At 34.3% G+C, this 15,639-nt stretch overlaps 1 protein-coding gene and 1 pseudogene across 1 annotated transcript; both read right to left on the minus strand.

Annotated features, from left to right (window-relative positions):
* LOC120182747 overlaps positions 1-11,451 on the minus strand; it is a 33,141-nt pseudogene extending 21,690 nt beyond the window's left edge.
* A 1,316-nt stretch (positions 11,452-12,767) lies between these two features.
* LOC120182767 (glutathione S-transferase DHAR3, chloroplastic-like) lies at positions 12,768-14,886 on the minus strand. Its single transcript, XM_039187638.1, has 5 exons — positions 14,771-14,886; positions 14,467-14,610; positions 13,613-13,730; positions 13,205-13,345; positions 12,768-12,909 (listed from the first exon to the last, which is right to left on the minus strand). Exons 1-5 carry the CDS (start codon positions 14,830-14,832, stop codon positions 12,823-12,825), a joined length of 552 nt encoding a protein of 183 aa, XP_039043569.1. The 5' UTR covers positions 14,833-14,886; the 3' UTR covers positions 12,768-12,822.
* Between the last annotated feature and the right edge of the window lie 753 nt (positions 14,887-15,639).

A 15,639-nucleotide genomic window follows, 5' to 3' on the forward strand; every position in this document is an offset into this window, starting at 1 on the left:
TGGTTCAATCTTAGGCTCCTTCAAGGAGTCTGCTGGTTCTGGACCTCCTACATTGATGGAACTTAAAGTTATTCAAAGGGGTTTGTCCTTTATGGCATCTTTTCAAGGGATGGTAAATTATCGGCTACTTATTGAGAGTGACAGCAGAGTGGCAGTGGACTGGATCAATAATGTTGATTCTTGCCCAGGAGTTTATGCTTTTATTGTTAGAGATATTGTTGACAATCTTAGAGTTTTTAACGGGGTTATTAGATGGGTTGCAAGGTCAGCAAATATAGTCACTGACGATTTAGCAAAGGCTGGTATAGGCTGACTATGTTGTGTTTGAAATTTTCATTTGGTTTTCTGGTTCCAGTAAGGGCTGGGGGATTTCGTTCTTGTAAAGGGTATTTGGTTTACTTTCACTAGGTTGTAATTTTTCTTATGTTCAATGAAATACTAAGGCACTCTTTTCCCCCTTCCGCTGATTAAGGAACTTTTTACATGCTCCATTAATCAAGAAGGGGGTTTTTAATGAGGCCTTCAACTCTTATCAAAAAAAAAATTTGAGGCACTCTTTTCTTCCTTCCGCTGATTATGAAACATCTTAGGGTGTTCTAGTAATCATGAAGGGGTTTTTTAATGAGGCTTCCACTTCTTATAAGAAAAAAAGAGATTGTTTTATGGAATTCTAGGTTAGGTCATCATAATTTTTTCTATCTTGCAAAGTTGTTTCCCAAACTCTTCATTGATAAAAAAATCCTACATCTTTCTCTTGTGATATTTTCCATCTTGCTAAACATAGCAGTACAAATCATCCTTCCCCATATCGCTCTTCTGAACCTTTTGCGATCATACACTGATATTTAGGGTCCATCTTGTGTAAAAAGATTGAATGGAGTTCATTGGTTTATTTCTTTTATTGATGATCATTATTGTATGACATGGATTTTTCTCATGCACAATAAATCTGAGGTTGATGACATTTTTAAGCGATTCTATAAAATGATTGAGAACAAATTTCAGAGTTCTGTTGAGATGTTTAAGTCTAACAATTGTAGTGAATATTTTTCGATCATGAAGGCCAAATAGATCTACAAAAAACCGTAAACCCGTTGAATTCTCCTCGAACACCAAGCCCATCTATGTCATCGTTTATCTTTCAGAATAACCTTTTTACATACAAAGGACAACCAAAACACATCCCACCAGTCTCCACACCGCCTATTCACTGTCAAGAATCAGAACCAATTTTGAATTCCTTGGAGAGTGAAGAAGGTGACCAGAGTAAGTTGGATGTATTAGATGATACTAGTGAGTTACCAATTGCTCAGAGGAAGGGAGTATGATGATGTACAACTCATCTCATTAATAAGTTTGTTGCTTATGGTAAATCAATGCATGACTTTAATAATTTTACAGCTAAAATAGACAACCTTCGCATTCTAGACACAATGGAAGATTAAAAAGTCCCAAGTGAAAGAAGGCGGTAGAAGAAATTTCGGCGCTTGAAAATGGCAAAATCTGGATTATTGTCAATCTTCCTAAAGACAAGAAACCAGTTGGTTGCAAATGGGTCTTTGCCGTGAAATACAAGGCGGATGGCAGTGATGAACAGTATAAGGCTAGACTTATGGAAAAGGGTTTCACTCAGACTTATACAGTAGACTATCAAGAGACTTTTACTTTGGTAGCGAAACTCAACACTGTGAGGGTATTACTATCCTTAGCAGTAAATGAGGATTGGGTACTTCATCAGCTAGATGTCAAGGATATTCCTTAATGGTAATCTCGAAGAAGAGGTTTATATGCGGGTTCCACCGGGAGTTAAATGAAATTCGGAAATCAGCGAGTGTGCAAATTGTTGAAATCTTTATATGGACTAAAACAGTTACCTCGGGCTTAGTTCGACATGTTCATGAAGGTACTTTTGCGAGACAACTATAAGCAGTGCCAATCTGATCACACTCTATTCATAAAAACTACACCAAAAAAAACAATCTTAATTGTCTATGTTGATGATATCATCATAACAGATGATGACCTAGTGGAAATAAAGAGATTGAAGGCATTGCTAGCCAGAAAGTTTGAAACCAAAGATTTAGGGACCTTGCGGTATTTTTTGGGCATGAAAGTGGCAAGATCAAGAGAGAGAATTGTTATATATCAAAGAAAGTATATTCTGGACTTTATTTTTTGAGACTGGGATGACTGGTTTCAAGCCTTTGAAAACTCCCATGGAAGCGAACCTGAAGTTACGAAAATAGGGAAGTCCAATAAATACAATATCAAAGGTTAGTAGGTAAGTTAATTTATCTATCACTAACGAGGCTAGACATAGCTTTTTCTATTAGCATTGTGAGCCAATACATAAATGATCCTAGAGAAGTACATTTGGAGGTTGTGAATCGAATCTTGAGGTATTAAAAATGACATTGGGACATGGATTGATTTTCAGAAAACATGAAGATAGGACGACAAGATTTTCTCAGATTCCAATTGGACTGGAGAGCTAACGGATCAGAGGTCTACTAAAGGTTATTGTTCATTTGTTTGGGGAAACTCGGTGACTTGGAGAAGCAAGAAACAAGTTGTGGTTTCCAGAAGTAGTTTCGAGCAATAGCACTTGGAATTTGTGAAGGAGTTTGATTAGAGGTGCGCGATAGCAACCATTTTGAGCTTCAGAGTGATAGTAAGTTAGCCATAAGCATTGTTAAGAACCCAGTACGTCACGACAGAACAAAACATGTGGAGATCAACAAACATTTATTGATGAGAAGGTGAATGGTGGAATACTAAGACTAAACTACGTCTCTTCGAAAGATCAGCTAGCAGATGTCTTAACCAAATCACTTCCAAAGGTTACTTTCGACGAAATCACATCCAAGCTGGGTCTTTATAATATTTACTCCTCAGTTTGAGGGGGAGTGTGGGTTATATTACGGTTATTACTTTGTAAATATTAGTGTTTCATCCTAACACTAACTCTAGCAGCCTACTTTTTAGATAAAAAAATTTAGATTAGTTAGAACTCTCGACTTGGATAGAACTCTATTCTATTTGTAAATAGGACTCCTTGAACTACACCTAATTTTTTATAAGGATTGGATGTCTCATTAAAAAACCCCTTCACACCTAGACATACCAAACTTAACACACACCCTCACCTCCCAAAAAGGAGAATAAAACATCACAGACCAAACAAGAACAATCCAAAACACTTCTGTGCTCTAAAATTGTATTTAAATTCCTGTCATGTAGATTCCTATCATTTTGAGTGACAAAGCATAAGGAAAATTATCATTATTACATTGATGCAGAATGTAACAATATTTAAGAAAAAGGGTAAAAAGTGTTTTTACCTTATCAGAGATAATAGGAACATGACGACCATAAGTCATAGGAACAATTGCCATTTTACCAACATATTTGGAATAACGCTCATCCTGGACAAAAGTGATGTGTCAATCATACAAGGGCATAGAGTTCTGATGTTATAACTTAATGTGCAAGTTTTGCTGGCAATATAATGTAAAGGGAAAAAATGAAAAGCATAAAACTAAAGGTGCTATACCTGAGGATTCACAGCAATTGCTACATCACCAAATAAAGTTTCAGGTCGTGTGGTTGCAATTGTTAAGAAATCACTCCTATATACAGAACAAACATTTAAGCATCAGTCACAGCACATGGCAATACTAAAAAGGTAGGTTCAAGATTATCTATTTGAGGACATATTTCCATATGAAATGAAAGTATATATAATTTTATATTACAATCAAAAATCAGAATAATATAAGTATAGAATAAGGAGACTCCCTACCATTAGTTGCCAAATTTGACACTCCAATATGGCTAAAATTTTCAAGCTCTCAAGGTTACATGAGATTCCCTGCCTTCTCTCCATCCTATATCTTTTAACTATTGCAATTATGAATCAAGTTGTCCTACTGATTTTTCCCCTTTGATTTACTTAAGTCCATTCATACTCTCAGAAAAAGTAAGCAAACACAAACAAACAACGAATAAAGCTAAATACCTTGAACCTCCAGCAACTCGATACTTGATATGATAGAGGGTACCAGGCTCTTCAGAATATTCTACTTCCTAAGGAAACATTGAAAAAACAAAGTTGAATGTTAAACAGTGAAAAACGAAGTGCAGAAAAGAGAAGCAATATCCTCATGAAAACAAACATCCATACCAAGTCTGAAACAGCAGTCTGTAACTTTGGAGACCAGTTAACCATGTAAGATCCTAAAAGAAAATATCAGATCAGTTAAACTAGGTTTAGAGTACTATTGTGAAACGGACAATCAAAAAAAATCTGAGCTGAGTTGTATAATTGTATATTTAATAAAATTGACGAATAAACAAATAAAAAAAGGAAGTAGGCTCCACATCCTACCATCAAGCAGCAGAGAATCTATTCAGGTCACCATGAAAAATAACTGTATTGAAGGCCTAAAGGGAACTTCTAAGTTTAAAACCTCCTTCCCTTAAAGTCTTCTGCTGAGCTATTTTCAGATCAGACCTTGTATATGTGTATGTACAGAAATGGAAGTACAGACAAGTCTATTTACATCAATTCCATGTTACCAAGTGGGACCAGTCAATAGCCACTACTTGGATTAGAAGTCAAACTGAAACATAGGTATACCTACACCAATGAATTCCAAGGGGGAAAAGATATACAAAATACCTTTTAAATACTAATACTAGTTTTCTTTATTGTTTTCCATTTGATATGGTAGTTTCTTTAAGCTTTTTGAAGGGAAAGATGATATTTACATTCTTTTCTTTTCCCTACTATAGACAGCTAAAGCAAAGGAGGAAGAATAGAATATTAAGATCAAATGCTCAAATAAGGTTAACATAAGCATGATAAATATCAGCTAGCAAAGTGGAACATGGTAGTAATCAATGGAATTTTGACATATACCTTGATAAATTAATCCTTTCTCATGAAGTCTAACAAAAGCCTCAATAACAGCTCCTGCAATAGGAATGCAAGGTTCAGAATACATGAACTTACCCTAGTGATATTTCAACAATGTAAGTGCCTGATTATTATTTTATAATTATCACTACTATTACTATCAACATCATGCATGCAACGCAAAGGATGCAAATGATTAACAAGTAAAACAGGCAAGGATTGCAACTTTACACATAATTTAAAAGACTTTGAAGACTAGCTAGATCACTTTTACTAGATAGAAAACTGGTCTTACGACTTAGCTGCTCATCAAGGGTGAAACATTCTCTAGTCCAGTCACAAGAAGCCCCAAGTCTCTTAATCTGATTAGTAATGGTCCCACCATACCTTAAAAGGTAAACAAAAATTGAAGTCAGCAATGAGAAAAATAAATAAAAATATACAGAACAAAGTATTACCTATATCAATGCAACCTTATGAATAATAAATACCGGAAATTAGGCAAGAGGCGAAAGCAATAAAACTTTATAAGTATCCCTATTTGGAGCGAGAAGAGATAGAATTCATTTTAGTTGCATAGACCTAGTCCCCCTTTTCGTCCAAAATAACAAAAACATTAAACACCGTATATGATATGTTCAGTTGGCACTTTCCCAACGGAATACCTTGGAATTCCTCTGGGTGCTAAGAGGAATTCGGCTGCAATGTGGGAACCGGTGGTTCAAAGATTCGATTCTAAATTGGCTGGGTGGAAAGCTTCCTCCCTTTCGTTGGCTGGCAGAACAGTTCTAGTCAAATCTGTACTTAGCTCGCTGCCTATCTACTTTCTGACTATCTTTAAAATTCCAGCTTCTGTTTTGAAAAAATTAAATTCTATTATGGCTAGATTCCTTTGGGGAGGTTCAGCTGAGAGAAACAAGATCCACTGGGTTAGGTGGTCGACTATTTGTTTGCCAAAGGATTGTGGAGGGCTAGGAATCTCTAACCTACAGTTAGTGAACAGAGCTCTTTTGGGTAAATGGGCGTGGAAATTCTATTGTGAAAAGAACTTATGGTGGAAAAGAATGATATGTTGTAAATACAATTTGGATAGTAGTGATATTCTCTTGAAGGAGTTTCCAAGCCATGCATCCTGGTTGTGGAAGAATGTAGTTCAAAGCTGGCTGAAAGAGGATGCTTTGGGTGAGTGTGCCCGAAAGTTGATGCAATTGAATGCTGGGGATGGAAAATCTCTTTTATTTTGGCATGATGTGTGGATTGGTGGGCTGCTGTTAACGAATAGGTTCCCTAGACTTTTTGCCCTATCTGTTAATAAATGGGGTAAAATTTCAGATTTTGGTTCGTTCTGCTCGTCATCCTGGGTTTGGGAGATCAAATTGAGGAGGAATCTAGCCGATTGGGAATTGGATGTGTGGCTTGATTTGATTAAGTTATTGGAGAGTGTGATTATCGATCAAAGGATAGATGATTGTTTGTTGTGGAAAGGGTGTGATGATGGTGCTTATTCGGTGAGGTCTTGTCTAAAGTGTTGGTCAGATGTGTTGGGGCCTGGTCCGACTTGGGTTAGTATGGTTTGGTGTGGACTTGTCCCTCCTAGGGTGGAATCCTTCCTTTGACAGATTGTGCATCAAATGTTGGCAGTGAAGTGTGAATTGTTGAAGATGAAGGTTCCTGGTATTAGTGACATTAGTTGTCCTTTATGCAGGTTGTTTCCAGAGTCGGTTTCTCACTTGTTTTTCAATTATTGTGTGTCCTGGGGTTTATGGTGCAGGTCTCTGCGTTTTTGGAATCTTCAATCTCCTCTTCATTTTGATCCTTCAGTTTTTTTTCAGGCTTGGTGGGGGCTGGTTCCGAAGTCTGAAATATGGAAATTTATTTCGGGAGCCGTGATGTGGTCTATATGGAAGTATAAGAATCGAATAGTTTTTGAAGGGGGTCTATGGATCAACATAATCTTTTCTTCCTTGCGCGGTATAGACTGGTGGCTTGGTTCTCTGCTAAGCACCCTCATTTTTCCTCTTCCTTTGATTGTTTGATTGGAGACCCATTTGTTGTTGACCATTGTAGGAGCCATAAGAGATTTGGTTTATCTCGGTCTATTTGGGTTCCGCCTCCTGTGGGATTCTTTAAATTGAATGTTGATGTTGCAGTTAGTGGTGATTGGCTAAAAGGGGGCATTGGTGGGGTTCTTAAAGATTCAGGGGGTTTACTGTTGGGGTCCTTCTCTGAGGCTGTTGGTCAGGGTCCTCCTGCAGTAGCTGAATTGTTGGCAGTTAAAAGGGGATTGATGTTTTTTTATAGATTCCAACTGGTGTAATAAAGGGGGGTTAATATTATAAAGTGATTGCCTCTCAGTTGTGAATTAGATCAAAAACCAAGGGGGCTGTTCTGATTCATTGAGCCTTGTTTTGAAGGAGATTGTATCTTTAGTTAGGGATAGGGATGTGATTGTTAGGCATATTAGCAAAGGGTCTAATTGGGAGGCGGACAAACTTGCTAAAGAGGGAATTGGTTGAGTGGGGTTTGTGTGTAGGAAAGAGAGGTTGATTATGTGGGGTTTTTTTGTATGCTTGTTAGCGGTAGTAGTATGGTGTATGATGTATGATGTAAACTCTAATGTACTATGGTTATGATATTCAATAAAATTTTGAGACACTCTTTTCCTCCTTTCAATTTCCTGTGAAATAGTGTATATTTCATAGGTTATGAAGGGGGTTTTAATGAGGTCTCCCATTTCTAGCAAAAAAAAAAGAACAGCAGGGAAAACTAAGTATTCAAACAATTTAATGGAAAACATACTTCTCTTTCCACTTCCAAACTCGCTTTGCAAATTCATCTCTGCCAAGTTCTACCCTTTTTATTCCTTCAGAAGTCAACATTCTTTCCACAACCAACTGGGAAAAGAAAAATAATATAGCTTCAATTATACTCATTTTCTACATGGAACATAAGGTATAATGAGGGCAGGATACAAATCAACACTGAAACTGATAACATATATTTACAAAGTGGATTAAAAATAATATGACCATAAAGATCAATTTTTTCCAGAAAACATTACACAAGTTAAATCTGAAGGTGGTTTAATTAGATTATTAGACTATTCCAATATCTCTTTTTTTTATCTCTTTCTAGTTTAGGAATCAGATGAACAGAAATCAAGGCCATCAAGAAACTAACCTGAGTTGCAATGCCGGCATGATCGGTTCCAGGAAGCCAAAGTGTTGGTCTTCCCCTCATGCGATGATACCTAACCATGATATCCTAAAAATGACCAAAAAAGGAGAAATATAACAGAAAAATAAGCATTGCAAGACCAATAGCAAAGCCAATAAAAATGAAAATAGTTGCAATGTCTAAAAAGTAAAGGTTAGAATCTATTGGAACTAGAAGGATCCTTTTATCTTTATATCTCATCCTCCTCCACATCTTCACCTTGTTGGACCAAATCACTAACCAATTGCGATTAAAAGTGTAAACTGTTTCAAACAGAAAACATTTTTCTGAGGGTAAGGAGTTACATTGGTCAGTGTAGGCTCAAATACGTTGAAATAAAATAAAATCATGCTATATGAAACATCTTTCGAAATTGAGATGCAACAGTTTCCCACTTAATTATCTAGACTCAAGTTCATAAATGAACTCGGAAAACCACAATGAGTCTTGTGTCAATAATGCCTGACAAATGCATCCTAAATGTTTGACACTGACAGTGGAATAAATAATAAAACTAAGTCCTCTCTGGAGCATCTTAAAATCATTTTCACAACCTCAAGAGTCACAAACATTGCATGTCCCATATGCAGAGAGCCAGTAACATTAGGAGGTGGCATTGATATGACAAATGGATCACTTCCCCGATCAAATTTCGGTCTGAAATAACCTTGAGACTGCCACCTGAGATCCAAGAGTTCCATAAATACTCTCCGCACAAATATATGTTAACAAAGTTTGCTGCAAGTATGAACATATAACCAGATCCAGATTCTATAAAAGGTGAATGCACATATGCAGCAGCATAAAAAGCATGCTTTCTGACAGTTAATTCAGAACAATTGCTAAAAACAGAATTTATAGACACAGTTTTCCCATGATAAAATATACAAGCCTAAGCTTACAAACATACATAATTGCAGAACTTGCATAAATGAAATATTTAAGATCAATAATTGGTCAAAATTTTAACCTGAAAAAAACGTGATCTAGTGTCATGCTACCTATATCGACAGAAAAAAGATCAAGCAAGCAAATAAGGGTGTCCCTTATTATTATGGAATTAACAACTAAAGTAAGAAAGTATGATGTATATATTGGATGGGAACCACTTACACGACTGTAAAACAAAATTAGTTTTACACACTTGCATAACTTTTATATGATTTATATTTGTTTAAGCCGAGAGTTATATTTCATATTTCATTCATGTAGATCATTATATACATGTATAGATGGGAAGGAATCCACTAACACTAGTGTAAACCTAAATTGGTTTCACACACTTGCATAATTTTATATGATTTATATTTGTTTAAGCTGAGAGTCATATTTCATATTTGTTCCTGTATATCATGCATGTTGATTTTTGAGTAAATCAAAATTATCAAACTATTTGTTCAATACAAAAAGCTTTCAACATTTTAAAACAAAGTCTCAAACGACATGATAAAAATATCAGGCCAATCCAAAACTCTAAGCCTAGTACTCTACTACAAGTACATTCATATTGATAAATCTAACAATTAGATTGTTATAATATTAATCATATTAAAAGTTATAAAAGTGTGTAAAACTAATTTATTTTTAAACTACTGTAAATGGATCTAGACCTGGGTTACTGGACAGGATACAAAAATAAAAAAACTATTTGTTCAATACAAAAAGCTTTCAACATTTTAAAACAAAGTCTCAAATGACAAGATAAAAATATCAGGCCAATCCAAAACTCTAAGTCTAGTACTCTACTACAAGTACATTCATATTGTTAAATCTAACAATCAGATTGTTATAATATTAATCATATTAAAAGTTATAAAAGTGTGTAAAACTAATTTATTTTTAAACTACTGTAAATGGATCTAGACCTGGAATACTGGACAGGATACAAAAGTAAAAAAAACTATTTGTTCAATACAAAATGCTTTCAACATTTTAAAACAAAGTCTTAAATGACAAGATAAAAATATCAGGCCAATCCAAAACTCTAAGTCTAGTACTCTACTACAAGTACATTCATATTGTTAAATCTAACAATCAGATTGTTATAATATTACTCATATTAAAAGTTATAAAAGTGTGTAAAACTAATTTATTTTTAAACTACTGTAAATGGATCTAGACCTGGAATACTGGACAGGATACAAAAATAAAAAAACTAAAGCACTATACAAACATGACACAAATAAAGGAACTATATTTATTCACTCTATCTCCCTCTCTCTCTCTCTTTACATTCACACGCACACACACAAATATAACACGTGTACCTGGCACATATGTGGACATGGAAAAAAGCTGAGCATATTAGTTTCAGGCATACACTCATATTTAACACTCATCTCAAGTCTAGGAAACATTGAGGTGTAACTTAAAGATAAATTAACTAAAATAGTCCCTTCCCTTACATTATACATTCATTCACTTTCGTTTTAATTTCAATTAAAAAAAACTTTTTATTTGGTATAAATATGAGTAGCAAACAACATGAAAACCTCAACATTCAATTAGAAAGAGGACTCATTAATAAAAAGAGAGAAAATAAATAGCAAACTACCACATTCAAGAAATAAATACCATTTGTATATCCTCTCCTCGGAAGTGAAATCAAACGACTTTGCCAACTCTGGAGAAGTGAAAATGCCATTCTCTGATGCAGCAACTGAAAATGCAACACGAAATTAAACTCATACCCAACTAAAAATGCACTCCCTACTAAATATTTTAGAAAGAATTCTCTTAATTTCTTTCATTACTACCGCTGAACTAATACTTTTATCACTTGTTACAAAATAAAATTTTCTTTAATTGAGAAGTAAACAATTAAGTATATGCAACAAACTTCAAACAAGATTTTACCCATTTAAAAAGTAAAAAAAAAGGCATTCCTTCATTAAAAAAAATAACTATTTTTCCTCATATCAGATTTTCACAGAAAATGCTCGACTTTTAAGTTCATTTTCTCGGGATGAATTTTTCTAAGACAAATAGCAATTGAATCGAGCAAGTATACGATTCAATTTAATTGTCCTCCATTCCTCGGCAGCCAAACAAGCAAAAAATAGAGAGATAGAAAACAAAGTAAAGAAAAATTTTAGTTGGGATATATTGACTTACCAGTAAAGCTCCGACGGTTTATGGAGGTGGAACGAGAGTGAGAAAGAGGGAAGCGAAAACGACTGCGTTTGGAGAAGAAAAGAGGGTTTAGATTGTAAGCAGAGCGAGAAGATAAGAGAAAAGGATGAGAGACGGCCATTTGGTGGAGACTCATCTCCTCAGAATTATTAAATTTCCTTCTCTCTTTTAAATGGTGGCGGGTTTTAGTTTTAGCTTTCTGATAAATGAGAGGGTGAAGGTTGATACTGGACATCTGGATTCTGGATATAATAGGGATATTTTATTAAAAAAAATACTATGTATTCTCATATTATATGATGAGAAAACGCCTTTTAATCGCGTTTCCTAGAGCTAGTTTAGTGCAGTTTTTGAGAAATTATTTTTAAAAGTGTTGTGAAAATGAATTTTTAAAGATACGTATAAAATTATAGTTTAAAATTTAATTATTTGAAATTATAGTTTAAAGGTAAATTTAAGTTATGTTATAAATTAAAAATATAACATTTAAATTATATTTATACTTATTAATACTTTGATAAATAAAATATATCAATTTAAATTATAATAAAAATATAAAAAATATTTTAACATAACTTATTAATAATATTTTTATATAAAAATATTTTATTAAAAAAATATGTAGACATAAAATTATTATAAAATAATAATTTAAATATTTGTTTTGACAAAAAGAATATTATAAAAAAATATTAGTAATTGAAATAAATTATTAAGTAATATATTATTTTTTAAGGATGTTAGTATTAAATTATTAAAATTAAATGTAAATACATAATTGAGTGAAACTTATGTTTACTAAGATAAAATTATAGTTTTATATTTTGCAATCAAAACGAACTTTTTATCTAAAATTACTTTTAGAAAGTCACGTCAAACAAGATCTTAATAAACTTAGTTCGATAAATTTCACATTGAATATTTTTTTTCAAATTATAATATTTTTTTAACATTAATTTGAAAAGAAAGTATTTATATGGTTTCAGCGAAAATGGCATCGTTAATGATGATATCCGACAGATAATCATATTCAAAATATAATGACATGAAAAAAAGTGGAGGCATAACATAATGGGTAAGACAGTGCACGACACCATTGATAGTTCTCCTGAACTAAAGCATTGGACACGAATGTGATTGTGAGAATCCATCCGAAACGAGATAGAAACGAAGCATTAGCATATTGGTGTGATGATTCTCCAACTGACCAATAACATTAGTGGAATCTATCTCCATAACAACATGAAGATAATCCAATTCAACTGCTAAATACGCCTCCATAACACCACCATCACGAAGCCCTTGTATTGGCCAGTAATCACCAGGTTTATTGATATAAATACGCCTCCATATCACTGCTTTCGATTAGAAATTTTCCCATTGTTGTGTGTGCATAAATCTGACAAGTTGTTTATGATGCCAGGTTGAGCTCAATTGATAAACTGAAAGCATGGGGGTTCACTCAAGATGCTACATGTCAAGAAGGGTAGCATTTCTTGTAAATATTATACATCCTTAGTCCTTACATCAAATTTTGGGGAGAAGGGTAGAAAGAATTAGCCCATTACTTTGGGACGCCAACCTGCAATTACATCATCGGGACTTGCACGTGTTTTGACGAACAACTCCATTGAGAAGATTGTCTGTACATGAGAAATTAAAATGATCAGGAGCATAGATCAACATATATATAACAAGCAAGAGCAAATAACTCAAATTTCACACTCAGATTTATATTTAATTCTGTCATCGAGCCCTGGTTCTCGTTTGGCCTCAAGGACTAAAAATAATTATCTGTGCACATATGAGCAGATTAAGATGTAAGCAGTAGAGACAAATAGTTGTCATCAGTTGCTCTCATACCTGCTTCCTCGTGCTGAAATTCTAGGCTAAAGACACAAGAAGAAAAATAAGTTGTTAGGAGCATAAACAGCTTACCTTCATGTAAGATTTTGTATAGGGAAGTGTATCCGGAACAGACCATTTCTTGTAATGCCCCAAAGCAATCCCAAGATGGTATAACTTTGGTGCGAGAGACAAGTCTGCTTCAGAAACCTTCTTCCCATTGATAAAAGGGCCCTTCAAGGGAAAGAATAAATCAATTAGGCACACCAGGTAACTTGTTGCAATGACCAAATTTAAACAAATATGTTATTTCTTGGACATCAACAATTCATCCCATCATCATAAAAAGCATAGCTATTGGCAAATCTTACTGCATTTAACGAACCAGATAAATCAGTAATTAGTGTTAAGATTATATTAATAAGGTATAAATTGTTCTGCCTAACCACAACCAATTGTTAAGTTTGAGCCATCCTGAGCAAATTAAGATAGAGGCCTCTCATTTTCTTGAATATAATCATTAAATGAGCTTAATTCATTCAGCAATGCCTGCTCTGTTCCATCACTGGGATCTTTGCTTTTAAGAAAACCAATAAATGTGGAGAAGATCTTCGAACCACTGCAGGAGAAATACAAAAGATATGCATAAATTATCAGTTGATAATTCGAGAAACTTAAAATGTTGTCACGGATGATGCTCAAAAACTGACATAATGTTCAAGCAATCATGAAAATATCATGACAAGTTTCTCAACTGAGGAAATAATGGCATCTCTGTCATTCCTATATATGCCAACTTATACAAATTTATACACCAATGGCTAATCAAAAGACTGACCATGAGGAAAGTTTTCACATTAATTCATCTAGCTAAATAAATGGTTCTCTGAACATAAGAAGCTTAGCCTTAAACATGATGAGACATGTTAACATTGTCTTTAAGGTCTTTAGAGTGAGCAGGCCAATCACTGAAAGCACAAAAAAAAAATAAAAATGGCCGAAGGCCAAGAAAATATCCAACCAACACATACGAAGCAACTGAACCCCCTTTTACCTTCCCATGGCTTAAAATATATCTTGAGGCTTATTCAAGATCTTCTGCAGTCTACCTCTAACTATTATCCTGTCAACTTTAATGTTAGAGATTCAGTTGCTGATGGAGTAGCCGAGGTTTCTGAAACTGTGCTTCAAGGTCTTTGTTTGATTAAGTTTTAAATGTTTAATCCAATAAGATGCAAGAGTAATAATTTGAAAAGAAAGCAAGATTAAAATACTACAGCAAGCACTGCAGCACATCACTCTTCACTCCACAGTTTATAACATCAGGGCGCAGGTGAGTGATCACGAAGACGTACACTGATGCCTTTTCTGGCGGGGTAACCAATGGTGGATCGGGATACTTCTCTTCCAGTGTCTGTGCAATTACATCAGAATCAGGAACCCACTTCTCATCAAACTTTGCTACTGGAACCTTCCCTTCAGGACTGATCTGTAAGAACCTGAATATGACCAATGCATTTGTTCAAATAGATTTCGTTATAAAGCTAACAAATCAGAAGGCAGCACAGTATGGTATACAGAGGTCGTCCGATGGATTTATTCGACGAATGAATACCATACAAATAATAGTCCAAAGAAATGACTTTTAGAAGCAATTACCATTCCGGCTTGTTTGCCAAATCGACCAATTTCATGTCATAAGAAAGATGCTTTTCTTCCATAGTCAGCAATACCCTTTGGCAAAAGGGGCCTGAACCATGCAACACACAAAACAGTCAATAAATTTTCCATCGCAGCCCCCGATCATACCATACTCACTTCTAGTGAATCAAATATTCCTATTTTGACATTACAAACATTTATTCCCAATTTTATTTCCCCTAATTGTTTTCAGAACAAAAGCAGAAATATTCAATATTTTATATAATATATTCGATTATTGAAATCTTTGGAATTAAGCAAGCGAAAAATAAAATACAGAAATTTTTTTTTCTCAAAACAAGTATAAGAAAGCAAGATTTTCACATTCTTCTTAATTTCAAACAAACGCAAGATTACAAGTAACAACAAGCAACACAAAACAAGAAGAACAAAATAAATTAACTTAATGAAGAACAAATTTAGGATCAGTATCGGTACTGTTTGAAGAGGTACCGATACTAAAAGGGGTATCGATACCAAGGGTAAGGTATCGATACCATTTTTAAGATGAAATTCTAGTATGTCAAAATGGTATCGGTATCGAAGGAGGTATCGATACCATAGAAGGGAAGTATCAGTACTGTAGTGGGAGTACCGATACTACTAAGCATGAAATGAGAAATTAAGTGTTTATTTCAGCTTAAGTTATTATGATTGGATATAAGTGATTCTAATTCCGATATTTATTTTCGATTGTTTTGTGTAGACGTTGAACGAAATCAACTTCCGGTCAACTCGACGTTATAAGTTTCGATCAAAAGTGTTAAGTACTTCAGTGAGGCAAAGGTGAGTGCAACTTCTTGGTTTCGTATTAGAATTGAGGAAGG

Source organism: Hibiscus syriacus, unplaced genomic scaffold (assembly GCF_006381635.1).
Source record: "Hibiscus syriacus cultivar Baekdansim isolate YM2019G1 unplaced genomic scaffold, ASM638163v2 tig00112738_pilon, whole genome shotgun sequence".
NCBI classification, from domain to species: domain Eukaryota; kingdom Viridiplantae; phylum Streptophyta; class Magnoliopsida; order Malvales; family Malvaceae; genus Hibiscus; species Hibiscus syriacus.

What these genes read in the sequence shown, in the direction of transcription:
- LOC120182767 (XM_039187638.1), bottom strand. Translation starts at nt 14,832, where the DNA reads ATGGAAGAAAAGCATCTTTCTTATGACATGAAATTGGTCGATTTGGCA. An exon ending in ATGATTATATTCAAGAAAAT is followed by an intron (nt 13,346 to 13,612) that starts GAGAGGCCTCTA and finishes TTTCCCTTGAAG; the next exon opens with GGCCCTTTTATCAATGGGAA. An exon ending in ATACAAAATCTTACATGAAG is followed by an intron (nt 12,910 to 13,204) that starts GTAAGCTGTTTA and finishes TCTCATGTACAG; the next exon opens with ACAATCTTCTCAATGGAGTT.